Source organism: Poecilia reticulata, linkage group LG7 (assembly GCF_000633615.1).
Source record: "Poecilia reticulata strain Guanapo linkage group LG7, Guppy_female_1.0+MT, whole genome shotgun sequence".
NCBI lineage: Eukaryota > Metazoa > Chordata > Actinopteri > Cyprinodontiformes > Poeciliidae > Poecilia > Poecilia reticulata.
The window spans coordinates 18,338,165-18,357,767 of NC_024337.1; the positions used below are offsets into that span (position 1 = coordinate 18,338,165).

The 19,603-nt window shown below is 40.9% G+C and overlaps 1 protein-coding gene across 5 annotated transcripts in view; it reads right to left on the reverse strand.

The window, feature by feature from the left end:
- The window catches only part of camta1a (calmodulin binding transcription activator 1a), a 393,081-nt gene that overhangs the window by 76,897 nt on the left and 296,581 nt on the right, over window positions 1–19,603 (reverse strand). For all 5 annotated transcript variants that reach the window (XM_008414292.2, XM_008414290.2, XM_008414285.2 and 2 more), the window contains one exon: window positions 7,870–7,941. In XM_008414292.2, the coding sequence (XP_008412514.1) occupies window positions 7,870–7,941 (72 nt within the window). The remainder of the gene's footprint in view (window positions 1–7,869; window positions 7,942–19,603) is intronic.

A 19,603-nucleotide genomic window follows, 5' to 3' on the forward strand; every position in this document is an offset into this window, starting at 1 on the left:
AGTCACTGTTTCTGAGTAGAAACCAACTTAAAACTGGCATAATCTATTTAAAAGTGCTCAGAGAGGAATTAAAAAAGAAGAAAAAAACTACATGTAGCTATAGCGGGTGGAAACGGGGTAACGTTTGCATGATGGCACAAAAGGAGAGGAAGAGGGAGACAGTGGAGCCACGGGGAAGTGGCTCACACCCCAACGTGCTCCTGAAACAGCTGTTCTCCTCATGGTGGAGAGAGAAGGGGATGCCAAGAGGAGCGTGGTGCTGAGAGCCTCCATGGTCTCCCGCCGTAGTGAGCTCCAAAGTCTGATACACAAAGACATGGAGGTGCACACGCTGACAGGTAGGCACACACACGCACACACACACACGCACACACACTCTCCCAATGCAGGTGATGCCACCTGTTCTTGCTCAGTCCAGCATCGAGGTTCTGAATTTAGCAGTAACGTTGGCTAAAGTCAAATTCATACACTATGAATCTGAACTCCGACTCCGTCGAGGCGCATTTCCATTTGATACAAACAACAGCCTGCATAGCTAAAGGCAATTATATTTCTACAGCCTCCGTTTGCCCCGAGGTTGCAGACAGCCAGTCAGAACCTCACCAGGCTTTACCGGCTCTCCACCCGCTCAGTGAAATCAACAGAATGGTGCCCGGGCTCATCCATGATTTATCTCGGTGAAATATTCATTATGTTGCCTTGCATAGTCTGGACGCATCTGATGTGCATCTGGACCTGACAGCTCTGCTCCGTCATCACACATCACCTGAACCGTTCTGAGTCAGGCACCTGTCTTCCAGCGCTCGGCGCAGAAGCAACTCAACTGAGCTGAAAGAATAGAGGGCTCTGATAGATATAAAATATCCATCTGTCTGCCTTTAGCCTGCAGGCACGGGCCGCTGTGGATATCCTGCCCGCGCACCTTAACGATGGACCCGCACAGCAGAGCGGCTTCTCAACATTTCTCATTCAATTAGGCAGACGAGAGAGGCCTCCGTCTTTACTAGAGCCGAGGCGTGAAGCATGATGAGAACACGTGTTGGTCCCTGTACATGATCTGCCGGCTGCACTGGCTTCAGGTAGTTTGATAAAGTAATACAGCCTAAAAGTAAAAAAAAAAAAAGGAGAGGAGAGGAGAAAGTGAACAGTGCTTCAGCACCACGGACAGCTCAGCTCAGCTTAAAGCGCTAAGGGCTCTCCTTAATCGCAAAGTTATCATTCTGCCTGTCCAATTAGGTAACCTTTGAATTAGTCTATAAATTAAAATTGCTGAAATATTGTCTAATAGTGCCGAAATGATCAGGGGGACAACAGTGACAAGTCATTTTCCAACATAACACTAATTCAAGTAGTTCCAAAGTCATTATAGTCCGAAGGACTAATGTAATAGGAAAAATGTAACTGCGGTGAATGATGGTATTAATAATGTATTCATGTGAGACAGAGACTAGAGCAAAGTGGCCTAAGCTGCGAGGGGTAAGAGGGAGAAAGTGATAGCTCTGAAGAAACAAGGTCGTCAGCATTCCCTCCTGCCTTACGAGTCATTTCATTATCTCGCTCCTCTCTCCTCCTCTTTAAAAGTGGGGAAAGCGGGGAGAGGCTATTGACCCCTCTCTGTGTTTGAGTCAGGCTGCGGGACAAATGAAGTTTTCCCTCAGACCCCCTCCGTAATCATATCATAATTATCCCCCACCTCCGTGGCCCCGCGGGCCAGCACAAAACTCCACTGTCTGATTTGATGGAGAGCCACAAGCGGGAAATTACATTCGATTAGCACTAAACAAGAGAAAGGGACAATCGAATCAATCAGCAGCACCTGGACGGACGGGGTTTTTTTTTTTCCCTTTACCTGCGATCCCGATAAATCACAACATCATCAAAAAGTTAATATGTCATTAATATCAATTAAGAATGTAAACTCTAACAGATTGATTACACACAGACTGATACATTTCAAGAATTTAAGGAAACTCAAATATCTGTTTCTCAAAAAATGTGAATATTACATAAAACAGTAAAAAAAACAAGTTTTAATGTCAAATTCCAGCCTTGCTTCAGACTCCTTTAACGGTGAATGTTAGCTCCGGTGCTTCAGCGCCTCTTTCTACAAGGTTTTTTCCTAACGCACAACTATTTATATACGTAGATCCAGCACTCTGAACAGCCGGCTTGTTTGGAAATCGACCTCATAGTTTATCCTCCTTGTAGACGGTGTCACTGACTGTCTGTCACAACTTGGACATAATATTACATGTCTGTATTAAAAATTACCTTCTGTGGCTTTATGCAATATCATACTAGAAACATTTTTTTTATTTTTTGTAAATAAGCACTTAAACTATATCACTGTGTGTAATAAATCTACTYATATAGAAAGCTTGTCTTTTAGAATTGAATTTCTGAAGTAAATTAACTCTTTTCGGTTGTTCTGCACCTGAATATTTAATACCTTCCTGTTTAAAAGWAGCTTTTTATGCACATTACAGCTTTAAATTTGTATATTTAAAGATAAAATATATGATTTTTTACGATGTTGACTTTATTTAAGAGCGATCTGCAGAGGCCCACTTCTAAGCAGCCATTTGGATTCATTCTTTGTAACCCCAGGTAACTGCGGTGGCTCTTTTTTCCCCCACTCTTAGTCATTTGCTGGAATGGGCCAGACATTCTGAAGGGGTCTAATGCCATCGGGAGGTGGAAGTGGTGCGGGGGGGGGGATGGAGGGATGAGCAGATTGAGAGTGAGAGGTGAAAAGAACATAAGAAAATGAACGGGCTGAGAGGAGACCCCCCTCGCAGGTCTTTATTCCTGTCCCCTGTCTCATTACCCAGGCTTTGACTCAATAAAGAGTGGATAAGGAGTGGATAAAGAGGCACACACACCCCTGGTTAACCGCCCCTCCCTTGATCCATAGAATACTTTTTCCTAACTTCCCTCTGTCCGTCCTGTTTCTCCATTCTTTACATACTTTTTTCCTTCAATCTTTAAAATCTACCTCCCTAACTCTCCTTCCTTTGTGTTTTTTTTTCCAGGCTAACTTTTTGAAAGTTAAGTCCATGTGACTCTCCCATTCACAGCCTGCCTCTACCCTCTCTGTCCTCTGCGTTCCCTCCCTGTCGGTGCTGTGTAATAGGAGTTATTTTCATCCCTTTCTCTCTGTGACTGCCGGATGGCTGAATATTTACATTTTTCACTCACTGCTGACCTTTCCCTGTTGCCGCTCTGGGAGCTCCAGTCTCCTTGCCGCTCTGATGTTGACAGACTACTGCCTGCAAATCTCATATGGACACAGCAAATGGTACACAGGGACTTAGGAACAGTGCGGGTTCAGAGCTCCGAGGAATATGGAAAAAGAGAGAGAGCGAGGGGGAAAAAAAGAGACTGTAGCTGAGGAGAGTGGTAGAGGTGTCCAGCTGCAGGAATCTGCACCTCCAGTATGAAAACTACTGGGCTTCTTGTTCCTGGCACACATCGCCTGAACGCAGATGTAAGTCAGGCTTTTCTAGAAAGCAACACACCGAAGAAAATGCTTGTTTGGGAGATTTTATTTGGCAGCAGAAGTTGCTTTTGTCTTTAAATAAATAGCTGTGCACATATGCAGCAACTCCGGGATTTGGGASATACATAGGAAGATTTACTAAGCAGTGAGGGAGGCGAGAGCCAAGGATTCACGAAGCAGTTTCTATCTGATCCTGCATGGGAGTTGGAGGAAAACAATCTAAGCAAACTCTTCAAACTTTAATGATTGCATGCGCGCATTTTTGTCTAACAGTGAAAGGTTGAAAATGAAGGATGTAGTGAGTGACCCAGAGTGACCCCAACGTTTGTTGCACAGGGTGTGAAAGTGTTTTTTTTTTTTGAGTGTCTGAATGTCCCTGTGCAGTTTGTGTAAAACACAGCTTTGACTTGGCTCCCTGTAAAACGGCTCCTGTTACGYCTCTCCAGAATGAACTAAACAGCAGGTTCACATGTTTTCAAATTGTAAAATAATATTTTCATTCTCAGATTTGAGCTGACAACTACATTTTCCACTGTTACCCTGAGAAAATATATATTTTTTTCACATTACTGTTAMGTGTTTTKAATGGGAAAATGAAGTGCKAGAAATCTGAACGCGATTTGATGTTTGTAGTGTTTTGTCGGCACAGTGACACACCTTGAACTTTTCTCACATTTGATCAAATTGTAACCATAACTTCCATGTATGTCAGTGGAATTTAATGAGACACATCAAAGCAAATACATGTGAAGTAGAAAGAACATTTTCAGTTTACAGGCAAAAATCTGTGTTTATTTTCTCCTGCCCTATTTACTTTGAAACTCCAAAATAAAATCTTGCATTTAGGCAACTAATTGTCTAAATMATTAGTATGCAATTTAATTCCATAGTAAACACAGCTGTTCTATGAATGGCCATTARGTTGTTAAAGWGCTTTAATCAACAAATGTAAGGAACAGAAGACGACGTATCAGGGATGCGGAGAAGGTTWTAGGGCAATAAATTAATATCAAACTGCTCCAAACCTTGGAGGACATGACTGTCCACCTAAAACAGGCAGGAGAGGAGCAGCCGAGAGCCCTATRGTAACTCTGGAGGAGTTGGTGCATAAAGCCCAAATGGGAGAATCTGTTGATAGAACAGGTGTTGGACGCAATCCACAAATCTGGTCTTTTTACCTGTTTTATACAGAATGAGCAAAAGTTAGTTGAAAATGRCATAAAAAAACCAGACTGCTGAAACTGCAGCAAAGAARGTGAATCTGTTTATAAAATCCCATACAAAAGCTTTAAAGTTGAAGGTTGTAATGAGACAAAATATGAAACGCTTCAACGGCTGTAAATGTTACGCCACAGAACCGGGTATTTAAATTTGTGAAGGAAAATTAAAACTCTAAATTTTAATTCACAATCGTCATCAGGGCACCACAGCTAATTATACAGGTAGAAATGTAAGAGAGTTAAAAGAACGGAATGTTTTCTTTAGAAGATCACTTAACAACCTTTCCAATAAATAAAGCTAGATTACTTTTTAATAATATGCTGAAAGTATAATCAAGTGGGTACATGTATAATAAAGAGGGGAAAAAAAAATGCATAATTAGTTTTGCACAGTGAAATAAGAAAAGCTTGGTAGGAGACCACACAGCACGAAAGAGGGGCTTGTGAAGTTTGGTCTGCTGTTGTTACTCTGATTATTGTTTTTATGATAATGTGGATTTTCTTCTTTGATCATTTTCCCTTTAAAGTAACGCTATGTATAATCCAATTTTGAATAAACAACAAAATAAAAATAGTTAGTTTAAACACAAATTTTATTTACTTTTGGATAAAATTTGCGCATCACAAGAAAACACCCACCATTCAAAACAACACCTATTTTTTTCCCCTCATCAAGAAACCTATTGAGAGGCATAAGAAAAAGTGTTTTGTTTCCAATTCACACAAACACTATTATAAGATTTTGATTATATGTCCTCAGTTTAGTCTGAATGGTAGTTTTGCCCTGCATTTGTAAAAGCAATGACAAATCGTTTTTCTGTGAAAACCTGTGTTCCTGAGCCAGCGCTGTAATTTCCACTACAAAATCAGGTCCCTTTTTAATGCAGTGCTGCCTGAAGGCGAGAAAATCACAACCATGCARCATTGTTGTGTGGCTTTTTTTATTTATTTTATTTTTTATCTTTTCCCTTGTGTATTGAGATTTCCCTGGGTACTCTGAATTTTTTATGAATTGCTGAAACATAGATATTGAAATTCCTCACTTCTTTGCTATTTTACATTGGGAACATTTATCTTAAATTTTGTGGRCGTCCTCATTTGTTCAGCCACATGCATGTTGTTTCTCCATCTAGGATCCACAGTTTGATCTGTTTCACATTTTATCACATTACAAATAAAACTAATAGTTTATGTGAKGGAAATGCATTTCTATTTCCCCCATGYTTCACCTGAAAATAACTTAAACACAGATTGAATTAAGAACATTAAGGAGTAAAACTTCACTCTTAAATAGATTTAGACCTGGTGTTTGAGTGTTAAATTTCCACCATATACATCTGGCATCTGACCTTTATAGCTACATTTTTATCTTAGACCAGAGCTCTGTTGTGTCCCCTTCGCAAGCAGAATTTTTGTGTGTTTCTTTCAACAATGACCTTCGTTTTGCCACACTGTCAACAGATTTGAACACCAGAAATGTGAGTTAATCCAGAGTTACCACGGCTCTCCAGGCAGCTTCTCTGTTTAGTGCTCTCCTTGCCTGACCTGTCAGATTATGTGGACGGCTGTGGCTCGACGGGTTTGCTGTTGCAAAAAACAAAAAAAAAAACGCTTTCCATTTTTATATAATGGATTGAACAGTGTTCTGCCAAATACAAACTCATATTTTTTTGTGTAAAAGAAAAAAAAAMCCTGAAAAACCCCCCATGTGTTAACCCCATCATGCATGAATTATTATCCTTTGTGTCAGATTTTTTTCGAATTTTTTTTTTATTTTCTAGAGGCATAAAAAAAAGGTGGGAAAAAAACATTTTGTAAAAAGATTTATTTATTTTATTTATTTTTTTAGGTGACTAATTGTAATTTTCTCCAAATACAAAGTTGTTATTTCAGTAGTATTGTTCTCTAGGGGTTATCTGATGTCACAATATTTCTTTTACCTGCCAGGGTCGTCTACAGTAGAAGGAGGGACCGGGTCGGTTGGCATGCGCTTTTTTGTCTGTCAGCCATATTGGATTAAACAAAAATAATTTCTTGCATTTGCAGCTGATCGCCAGAAGTTGATAGTGTATTTTATGATGCATTAGTGTCCACTTCAGTGGTCTGTGTGCATGTATAGCATAAAAATCCACAAGAAGCACAAGAAGATGGCTTTTAGATAGCTGTCCACTGTAGTGACCACTACGCATGAAAGGGTTAAAGCTACACAAAATTTTTATGCCATTGTTAAATGTTATTGAAACATTTCACTTGCTCTTCTTTTTTTTATAATCACTTCCCCCCCATAACTACAAAGCTTTAGCAACACAGTCATTAACACTTTACATCAGGAGCAGCTTGCCAAATATATTGATTAGTGAATTAATAGCCTTTAAAAATATAATAGTATTCAACATATTCCATTAAAGCAATCGTTTTCGGTTGTGATTTTGTACACATTGCTGCATTGTGCCGCTCTGGTCGATCACAATAAAATATAGCGAATTTGCTGATTGTAATGTGACAGAACAAGAAAAACTCGAAAGGGTCTGAACACTTTTGAAAGGCACTAGATAGACATCGAAAGTCTGGGAGACCCATTGGCTCCATAAACTCCTATTCTTGGTGAATGCGCTTATACACTCTTAAACCTGTGTGTGTCAATGGCTGTATCATGCACCCGCCAACTGTAATGGCTGCCATGCAAAGGGGAGAACGATGAGATGTATTGGGGAAGGTGATCAAAGGGCTGCTATTTACAACCACTCTCAGGTTGCAGACTTGACGACCAACGGTAAGCACACTGTACTGTACAGGGAAGCTCTTCCATCAGGCTTTTACTGCCCATCACCGCAGCTGTTAGGCAGGGGAGATGGCAAAGCTTTTAGCGGACTGAGATACCGTCCTGCTGGACGGCTTGTATGGGCAATGCCATCAGAAAAGAGAAWGACTGGGAAAGATAAGGGAAATGGAGGCCGGGGAGGGAAAAGGGAAGGAAGGGAGAGGGAGGTGGAGAAGGAATAAGTTGATGCCTGCCTGCTGGCTGTCAAAGGTAAACGCTTCGGCTTAATAGAAACTGATATCCGGCGACTCATTCAGGATTTTGTGGATGAGGGAGGGAGGGGAGAGTCTGGGAGTTAAATAAAGCAGGAGAAGAGGAGGAGTCCTTACCTGGAGCAGCCAGTAGCACCTGCGGTGGAAGGTGGGGATGATAGAGGAGTGGACATAGCAGCCATACAGACACTGAAAGGAGGGCAGAAAAAAGGAGAAAGGGGGACAGAAAAAAAGTGCATTACATTACAGGTAGAAGAAGGCAAAGGTTTGACCTCTCAGCCGACCGTGACACCTGTGATTTTTGAACCTGCAACCTTTTCCCTCTACTTCATAACTCCCACTAGAACCATTGTTCTTGAAAACAAAGGCAATGACCTCGAGGCAGACAGGGGGTGATATTCACCGGTGAACTCCTCACTACCTGCTCCTGACTCCAATATTTTCTTTTTCTTCATCCACTTATAACCAGCACTTCCCCTTTAATGAGCTTTGTGTTGCGGTGACTTGTTATAAAGAACTTTGTTTCCAAAATAGTAATTACAAGGTCAGATATCTTGTAGGTAGAGATGCATGAAACCCTTACAAAAGTTGTTTCTTTTTTTTTTCTTTTTCTTTTTGTTCTATCTGCACAAGGATACGATGATGTTTACGAGCCGAAGGTGTTGGCAGGTACTGTCAGCTTCCACCCAAAAGCTGGATCGTGTCATTATTTTTCGGTTGTCTCTGTCAAAGCTACAAAAATCATTATTGTCCTTTGTAAACTTTGCACCAGCAGCAGAATGCTTTCAACCACGGAAAAATACAACATCTAATTTATGGAAGCGTCTAACACGGCAGCACAGCAGCAATGTCGTGGCGAGGCATTAAACATACAAGATCTGAAGAAGCTTGTCCCCGCCTGTGCCTTGTCGGGTTTGAGGATGTGCAACATTTGCAGCGATGCAGCATGACTTGTTGTGGATGCCCCAGTAAAGTTAATTATTGTTCAAATAAAGTAAAGTCAAGTTAAAGTTGGACTTGYTAGATGATTGCGCTCATCAGCATGCATACCATGTGAGCTTTTGCCTTTTAATGATGCGCTTGAACCATTCTTTCTTTCAAGAGAGGAATGGATATGCGGCGCACAACATTTCAAAGTTGTCACGAGTTTGAATTCATTATGGACTTTCTCTCATCCACACAGGGTCAAATGCATGCATGCAAGCTCAGATATATACATACAAGTTACTGATTTCTGTTCCTTGACCACACACGTCAACAAGTTTCTGATATATTTCTATTTGGACATTTGACCATGTACACTGGTTTCTTTCTAAGCATAAATCTGTCTTTTAAAAACTGTTTCTGCATGTTGAGTATAGATGAAGTTGGGACCATAAAAGCCTAATAAAACGAGCTGTTGTGTCTGTTTTAGTCCTTTTAATTATCTGGGTCTTGATTTTAGATGAAGTTTAAGAATTTTTGATGTGGTACTCCATCATTTCCATCCACTTTGTGCAATGTAGTGGCACAGAAACAGACTCTTGATATGATGCTACCTCCATCATGTGTGACACATTTAAATGTTTCTTGTCTCTTTTTCGTATTAGTCATTCCTTTTGTTCACCTGAGTGGATGCACATTTCTGTTGAGCTTTACGGAGTCAATTTGGTGATTCTTTCCTGCTCTGGATCTTCTCAGTTCATGATGACGACATTTGGTTGTTCCGGGAAATGTTAACCAACTTCCTTTACTAGAAATTATTTTTACAGGATTTCCAAAAAGACAAGAAAAGAAAAATCTCCTCTAGACCCGGATTTAAATCGTGTTTGAGATTAGAGATCTGAGGTTAAATGAATGCACCAAATTCATTTAACCTGCAAATAAGTTTTCTCGCCAGGTTTATACCGAAAAAGTTGAACATGCATGTGAAGCCTGCATGTAAACTTTTGATGAGTTGAGTAGAAATAATTTCTGTGAAACTTGTGTACCAAGTTCTTATTTCAAGATAATTATTACACACTGGAGAAAGACAAAGATTATGAGTGTCTGTATACTTCTGATTAGAACAGCATAAAAGAAGACCTCAAGTTTGCTTGTTTTTTGAGCAGTGATTATTTATAATAATAATAAAAAAACTGATTACATTTGTTGACATTGGCCCAATGCTGCTTGAGTTTCATTCAGCTTGGAAAGAACTCTTAACAAATTCACCCTGCCGAGAAACCCAGAGCATAACTAAAGCACAGTGTTATTAATATCCTTATCGTAAACAGATAATACTTCGTCTCGGGGCTCATTACTGTGGAAAGAGCAAGGCAGGGCTGATAACGCCCCCTGGTATCTGGCGAAGAGGCCAGGAGACATTCTTCAGCAGCCAGAAGGAGAGCTGAGTGCAGTAAAGCATCAAACACCCAGAGACGGAGCAGAGCTCCATACATCCTCTCTCTCCTTCTCAGTCCTTTGTTGGATTCACAGTCCTGACCCTGGATGACCTAATGGGAAGGCTATACTTTTTCTAATTTATAGCAATCTATAATACTTCACCACTGCTCAGCTATCACCTGGTTAGTTATAGGCAATGAGATTATTATACAGGGAAATTAGTTAAAAAGCAGCCAGGAAGTTACAAAGGACAACAAAGACAATGATTTGCCATCCCAAATTTCTGATTTCAGTCCCTTGTAAATTTGTGGGGGAGACAAACCAGCCTCAGCTACCCCAGGAATATGTATAATATGGGTAATGACATGCAATCTTTGCAAATTATTTGTTTTTAATTGCATGCTAGACGAATTTTGGCTGATTTAAATGCAAAGTTTGTCCAATATTTTTGAGCAATAGATCAAGCAGGCAGGTTGAGAGGATTAAGTTTCACTTAAATCCTCTCTGGTTTAAATTATTGATAAGGAATCACCGCCTGCTCCGTGTCAGATCATGTACACATATGCACAAAGGTGCAGTCTTGTCTTCCACACACAGACATGCACACAGAGACACTAACCTGAGCTTCAATATTCAGCAGCTGTACTGTACGTGTTCAATAAGTTGAGGTGGGTTTCCTGGGGCGCTGGGAATGAGCAGGCAACAGAGGCAAGGGGACAGGCACCGTGGGAGGGATGAGGGAGAGTGTTTTAATATTGGGATGGTGGGCTGCATTGCTCGGAGGACCGAATGATAAATAGATGCCTTGAAGTGTTCTTTGTGCTTGTCTTGTTTAATTAAAACCTAGTTAAAACGAGAAGGGCTCGCCGAGGTGGATAAACATTGATTTGCCAACATCAAACCCTCTGATGAATGTACGACTACAAAGGGAAGGCAAACAGATGGAAGGACGCATAACAGCGCTAAGAAAGTGCTTACAGATCTCAGAGATACGCAAGTACAAACAGGCGCGTTTATGTGCGCGTCCAGCTCATTCACAAGAAAGAGAAAACAATTCGCAGATGCCATCAGCCCTTTCTGGTTCTCCAGGTGTTCCATTGTTCTGTTCACACCTATTTGTYTGCTGATTTCAATACCACCCAAAGTGTGTTTGGGAGAGTTTGAGCAGCCACGCTCCTGCAGACTGCCTCATTTTCTTATGTTTTTGCTGAACCCTCATCTATTACAGCTGTCTGGTATAGGATGTATGCCTCCTCCCACTCCTATAACTCTGCCATCCATTACTCTGCGCTGGCGTTGGACAGAGGCTTCCTCCCACAACCACAGCGGAGTGAACATCACGTTACAACCACCACAGCTACACACATTTGTACTTTGCAGCTCTGTGACTATTTATGTCATAAACTGGGCTTTGTGAGCTTTCAAGGGATTACCGATGCAAGGCTGTGCACTGATCTATGAGGCCTTAAACAGTTTCACTACTGGCATGTTCTGCAACAGTTTTGGGAAAGGTGCTTACAAGCAGAAATGCCAACGTTTTCTCTTCGACACTTAGCATTATGTGCCAACACAAATGCTGATACAATGGCAAATTTGCATTTATTTTGACGGCAAATATGGAATAACAAACCTTTAAGGAGCAGATTGTGATCAGCTGCACATGTAAAGCAAGTGAATTTAATTTTGGTGGCCTGCTTAACTTATTTTATGTGCTTTGATTTGCTTGACTGATGATATTATTGATCAAAAGCACAAAATCTGGGTTCCTTTATATTTTTATAGGAACGTCTGTAGATTTGTCCACTAAGATCTTCTGTTCTGTGTCAATTTAAAACATAGATAAGAACCTTTGCTAAGTTCGTGTACATGTATGGTTGAATGGTGTCATCAAGTAAACTAGGAAGCTAAAATTTAGGACTATTTCAGTCACTTCAGATAACCTCATGAGTGTGCCTTTGGCTTTGTAACCCTGCAGAGTTTTTGCATGAATAAAACACTAAACGATAAAGAAAGCTGACTCTTCTAAAAAAAAAAAAAAAAAAACCCAAGTAAAGGAAAAAGGCACTTAAAATGTTTTGTATCCCTAATTCCGGCTCCTGAGCAGTTACTCACAGATCAGGGTTAATATTGTTCTAGCCTTGAGCGCTTGGCCCCCTGAGAGTGACCTGCAGCTGGACAGTATGACGCCGCTTTGACATGCTCGACACGACTGACAGGTTTCCTGGCGCAACAAGCCTAAGTGACTGGGGTGAATGGGGGAGTGAATAAATTAGCCCCGGGGCTGCTCTTCTTCCCCTCTATTTGCCCCCATTACTCAATGACACAAAGCGGCATGGCAGACAAACAAGCAGCTTAAAGCGTAACACAACAGTTGAAGCTGTCAGTGCCAATATACAGTAGACATTAAACACAACGCCAGCCTGGAAACATTCACTCTTTTACCAGTTCACTATTTCTAAGGTCTTGAGTACAAAAACAATCATAGGAGGAGCAAATACAGCTGTAGTTATTAAATCATAAACCCACATTGTTGTGTTGCTGGTCACAGCGGAAAATTATTTTATATGTTTTGTTGAATTCAGTATTTAAATTCAATCCTCTTTACTCTACTACCCCCATCTAAAATTCAATGCCATAACCTTCAGATGTCTAACTAGATTCCACGTGTGTGTACGTCTTTTGCTTATATTGTAGCTTACGGTTTTGTGACTGTACTTTGATTATGACGTGAATAACGAAGACCAAAATCAAATTCCTTGTTTGTCCCAAAAATACATCTGTAAATCTGCCAAGACATGACTGAATGGCTAAAATGACATGAAGAGTAACAAGAGTAGAAGCCAAGAGGCTCATGGTAACTCTGGAGGAGCAGCATTGATAATCTAGTGACACAATAGATTAGTTTTGCAGCTTTATGGAAAGCAGTGAAGAAGAAACCTGCCTGCTTGTAGTTTGTTACAAGCTTTCAAAGGGAACACACCAAACATGATTATCTGACAGGACCAGGACAAAAACACATCAACATAAACACTTAAGTATTTGTGTTACACCAGTGACATCATGTTGATTGGTGAGAGTCAACAATGCGAAGGTCCAGACCTAAATCACATTAAGAATATCGGGGAAAACTTGCAAACTGTTGTAGAGAAACATTCGCCATCCGATCTGGCTGATGCTTTGTTGATGTTTTTTGCAAATAAGAATTTGAAAAAAAAAAATAAAAAACTGTCTCCAGATGTGCTGGTAGCAATATAACTGCTACAGCTGCATGCAACGAAAGGCAGCTTCCTAAAGCGTTGCCTCAGGATGGTTCAGAAAACAGTGATAGGCCTGAATCATTTTCCCTTCACTCCACTTCATGTTGGTGTGTCACGAAAAATTTACATAGACCACAATCAAGTACGTAATGTGACAAAACGGGGAAAAGTTTAAGAGCTACGGATCTTTTAGCACGGCGCAGTATAGAGACCCACACCCCCGTATGTGCACCGCTCATCAACCCCAAGCACTTATCAGTAATTCAAAGCGCATATCAGTTGCTGGTGTTTCTGCTGCTTTCTGCATGCTGAGCGTCTGGGTGACAAAGTGATGGCAGAAGAACCATTATTTGCTGTCTATGGGCTGTGACAGATGACAGCACATTGCAGGGCAAGCAATTAAACAATAATTATACACACACATATTCTCTCATAAAAACTGCACTTTCCCAGCATGTAATTTAGAAAATCTTCAGTACAGTGGTATGAACACATTGGAAAAAAAAAACACACACATTGGCCTCAGACACATTCATCCGCAAACGCACCCACACACACACACACACACACACACGCACACGCACACACACACACACACACACACACACACACACACACACACACACACACACACACACTGTGTCACTAATCTGAATGTTTTGTTAGTGTGCTGTCGTGTGCAAATGAGACACAGAAAAATGATTTGGAACAGTTAACAGAATAATTCACGAGAAGTATGACCATAATGTATTTATTTGCTGTCAGCCCAGACAGCATGAAAAAGGAGGTACAGCACCGCGTGTCCTCATGGAGCGAATTCATTATACATTGTCACTTAAGCAAGTGGTCAAGGCGATGAAACGGTGATGAGACCCGGTGAAAGGACGTGTCCACTCTTCCCTCCTCTTGTGGAGTCATCTTGAGTAGAGCTGAACGGCGGTTCACCCAGGGCAAACAGTTTGTTTAAAATAAAGCCTTCAGATGTAGAGCCAGAGCTGCTTGCTTCCTGTAAGGCTTGTGGAGGCTACCGCCACATCGAGTCTGGAAAACCGGGTGCCCCGACGATGTTACGCTTACATTTATCTATCACAGCTGGCAGGTGTCAGACACAGCCAGAGACGGGTTTGTAAAATGAAACGTCGGCGAAGGCGAAGCTGGCAAGTCAGTTAGAGTGAGACTGAGGGAAGGGAAAGTCTCTCATTAGACCATAATGATGTGTGAAAACAGTCCTAATCAGAGCGTGGCACCTTATTTATGTTGGCAATTTGCTGTTTTCCTGCCGTGATGCAAAAAATTCCACTGTCAGAGGCTGCAGCACATGTGTCTTTTGGGTTGATTGTCAGTCCCAGCAGGAAAAGCAGACATGCTTTATTATTATTAGTGCACAAATAAAAAAAATAGCTAGTTTAACTTTTTACCATCCAAAAAAACAATAAGACACACTCTTTACCAATGCAGTTCTTCCAAGGATAGTTCTCCACTTTGACACATATTTGACTTGTGTCCTTAGTCAGCATTTGTTCCAACACATTACCACTCAGGATATAAATATTCTCTGCTGGATATTGTCAGAATTCACTGGATCGAATGACTTCATTTGAAACGTTATATATTTGTTGAGATGGACATCCACCTGGTAAAGCCACTTCTGTCTCCCTGCTTCATTAGAGGTAATGTATCATTTTGTGCGTGTGTTTTTGTGTGTGTGTGCGTGTGTGTGTGTTTGCATATGTCTGTTCACATGGATGCCTGGGGCAGGTGATACAGCCTGGGGCACAGCAGCATAAATAGAGCTCGCWCTGCAGCCAATCAGACGGCACTATCAAACTCTATCCGTGAAGGCAACGCAAAATCCATACACAATAGAGATTCATGAACCATGCAAAATTCAAACCAGCCCGGCCATCGACAGCATCCATGATGACTATTGATCAGCCCACGATTTCTGGCTCTAAACAGATGTGATTGGATGACTTACCGCAGAAAAGTGCCACTTCCAGTTTGGAGGATGAGCTCATTTTCGACTGATACCATAATGCTCTGTATCTCACCTGCTGTCTTTACAGTCAATACACTCTGCTGTACTCTCTCCGATCGTTCGGCGGGAATCAAATTATCCATAGTGTCTGGTAGGGTGGCACTATGCCCAGAATGCCTATAATATGCAGGATATCGCTTACATTTTGATTTAGAGAGAAATGGGTAGTTCTGGAATGGCACAGTGGATCTTAAACCAGCTACTGCCTCCCTTTTTTTTTTAAAAGAAATTCTCCTTTTACACGCCTTTAAATAGGCTGCAACTTGTGGAACAGTAACAGTATAATTTTTCAATGCATCTTCAGACTTAAGAAACGGTTGATGAGACATTATACATAATAAATCAAAGGAAGCTTAGATTTATCTCCCCAGTCTTCTGCATCAGACCAGCTGCAGCCTCTAAATCAGTCAAAACTGAGCAAGCTACAAAATGAATTGGCAGGCTGCTCCCGAGCTGAAAGGGGGGCAGAAAATGGAGAACAAACCTAAATTCTTCAACAAAGCAAAACAAATGGCGCCCAGGAAGAAAAGGCATGTGTTGTGGAAATGATTGGCCCTAAAAATAGAAAGCTTATTGTAAAATAAACAGAAACGTTTGATAAACAGGCTCAGAGGAGGAGAATTAATTAGCCACGCTGGACATGTAAACACAGCCATACATCAAGTTCAAAGGGAAAACAATAACAGGACCGAGGTGGATTGAGAGAAACCCCTGACCACTTGTAGCTCTAAAAAACATAATTCTGTTTCACTTCATTTCTGAAGAGCAGAAAAAAAAAAACTAATTAAGAACAAAAAAAAAAAGGGGAAGGCATTTCAGGAGAAGGGAAGCTGAAACAATAAAGTTACTGGGAGATTTTTATTTTGCTGCAGGAAAAAAAAAAGAGGAGTATGAGAGACAGAGAAGGGAACAGAGAGATACAAATGATGGACAAGGGGGTAAGGAGCTTACGGTCATGCTTCTGTACATGCAAGAGGAGGCTTGCGCACAAGCCTATGAACGTCTGTCTCCCTGACTGAAGACACAGTGTCTGTTGATGCTAATGCTAGCCAGCTGGGCTCTCCGCCAAAGGCATTAAGTGGAATCGAATTCCACCAAACTAGCTTTAATCAGCAGGTTTTAAGGTTAGAATTACTTTCCCTCTCCACCAGCCTGCTGGCCAAGGTTAAAGCAGACACAGACGGGGGCTGGGCGGGCTCAGTTAATGGCTCTATGTCGTGTGCCACCATTCGCCAACATGCGAGGACATACATACAAAAAGGTGTACTGACAGCGATGTCAGAAAACAAATAAGTTAACAGGAACGGAAAAAAAAAAATAGAGAAAACAACTGGCTCCTTCAGAAATCACATATTTTATGCAACTATGCTGCTATCAACATTACAAATAAAAGAATACCGTCTTCAGTTATGTAGAATGTAAATGTGTGTGTTCACAAGCCACTCAAAACCATGTTTTTAAAGTTGGGATTAATTCAATTTCTTCCTATTGGAGCAAACTGAGAAACATTTCAAATCTAAAGTATAATTTAATCTAACTGTATATTCTTTATTTTAAACCTTGCGGTTCTGAATTTTCAGCATACTCTTATGAAAAGGAGATTATAAATACATAATTGGCAATGATCTCCTGGTGGTGGATGACCTTTATTGGAGTCACATAATCACTTCTTTTTCTGTAGACTGTGACTGTATTATAGAAAACTACTTTGAATCATCAGTAGTTGTGGAAACAAATCGTCCTGAAGGTAAGCATAGACAGATCTGTAGGTGGGAAGAAATGTGCATTGGCAGGTGGGTCAAGAAAATTGCAAAATTTTGAAATAACTAAGGGGTGAAATAGTCTTTGTGTCCCTAGATTGCCCTTAAATGTGTGTGCATGGTTTGACCTTTGTGCACCTGTGTTAACCCATGATGTACTGGCGGCCTGTCCAAGGTGTAACCCCGCTTCTCATCCAATGGCCGCTGGAGGTATAGGCACCAGAACCACACAGGCGTGCACAAACAATGCAAGGATCAACACAGGACAGGAATCTGACACATTTTGTATTTTCATATGTTATTGCAAATGTTACTGGAAACGGATGGATGTTTCAGCATTTGATTTTTTTGGGGGGGGGAAATTCTTTTCAACTGAAAAAACTGACGTGTTTAACAAATATCTCCAGAGAAGTGAGGTCAGGGCCTTTAAGTAAGGCAAAAAAAGAAAAAAAAATGTTGAGAAAGTAACACAAAAAGAGAGTTTAAACAGCTTTTGCAGACGAGCAAATATGTCAGGCTGATTTCTTTTTTACACTTCACAAAGAGTCCAGTAAGGTCTGCCTTGACCTCGGCATACAACAGCAGTCAAGGCATTGATGCCTGTCAACAAAAGAAAGCTCGGGAAACCTTGCAGCTCTTCTGTCAGCTTCTCAAAAGTCAATCTGTGTTCTTCTATAGTACCCACACTGTGCACAGAGTCCTACACATGCAATGGTAAGAAACATTTCTTTTCCACTTTTTCCTTTTTCTTATCTTTCTTCTCCCCTTATTGACTTTCCTTCACCTGGAAGAACATGGACTTACTGTRGAGATGAATTACAAACTAAATCTGCAGCCATGCTACCACGGTCGGCATCAGCATTGTTTCCAAGAACACGAAGAACAATGTGCAAAATAGGTCTGAAAAAAACTGTGAATGTGACAGATGAGACTTTATAATCTGATGCAGGTAAAAACAAATTTGCATCCACTGACCATGAGCATGAATATTAATTGTGGATCTTCAGAGATGCATTCAGACTGCATAACAACAATTCTGATGAATTTAGAAAATCTACTGGATGCACAAGTTTGGAGTCATTATGGATTTGTTTTTATCCACATGGTTTTACAAAATTATAAATAAGACTTTACTAATATTTGGTGAAAAGTTCACCTGCCATTTGCAGAGAACCCACACGCTGTTTGAACCGCTCACCAAACTTCTGGCAATAATTCGGACTAAATATTTAACACCTTAAATAGGAAGTTCAGTCTTGTTGTTTAATTACTGACCTGATTTAAACCAGTTTTGTTGTTTGTTTCAGCTGTTCTAGATGACTTAAAGTTTCAACCACATGTTGATTTGAGATGAAAACAAAGATTTTTGAGTTTTTTTGTTATTTCTTCCACTTTATGAAATGCACTAGAATCACTACCAGGTGATTTTGTGAGCAGTGTCCTGCAGAGCAAGTTGGTGAATGGTGCTCAACTCTGGACACATCTAAGGGAGGTGAGCAGCACCAGAGTTTCAGATCTGACCATTCAAATCTGTCTTTATGTACAAATTTGGCCATGTGTGGATTAAAGAAAATTCACAACCCATTCAAACTTGTGAACTCACTTCTTGCTCTTTGAAGATCAATRAAAATGTGTGAAATTCCACCCCAAAAGCAGAACAGTTCCAACACAACCAGAATAAGAGCGTTCCTGTCCTCAGTCAGCATACACAGACATTTCACTGGCAMTGTATGCAAAAGATGAAACTGCAAAGGACTCCAGATCGCTATCTTAAGACAACACTTCCTTATCGCCTCACCTTTGAGCTGACCTACAGATCACCTGTCTGGAAGAGACACGCGAAAAATGTCTTGCAGCAAAGAGTAATGTGCATCTCTTAGCATTACAAGCTAGGTCAAATACGACAGGCTCTTCATTCCATTAAAAAGTTGAGTAATAGACACAGCACAGAGGTTGTAGAGACAAGGGGTCAGAGGTTACACTTTAGCTGTCATTTTTCAGTGGGCGCGGAAAACAGCTGAGTATGGGGAGAAAATCCTGGGCCTGATCGCTTAGTGAAACACAAATGCATGTGCTGGAAGATAGCCAAAGAAGAGTGGACGCAGAATCTGTACGCATGTACCGCTAAGAACAACGGGAGAGACGACTGCAGGTACAGACGTGTTCATGGTAGAACAAAAACCCAACAAAAGGCAAACACGTTTCTTATCGTAATAACAAATTAGTCGCAGCGTAGCTTTGTGAGACTGATCCTGCTTATTAAATCCCAATGGCAGAGTGTGAGTCTGTCAGACCGCTGATTAACCTTCACTTGTGTTTGGTAAGGTAAGGATGGAAGTGTGCAGAGAAGGGGAGTGCGTCCTTTGCATTAATGAGAGCAAACATCAAACTTATAGTTTCTCCCCTAAACACACGCACACGCACACACACAC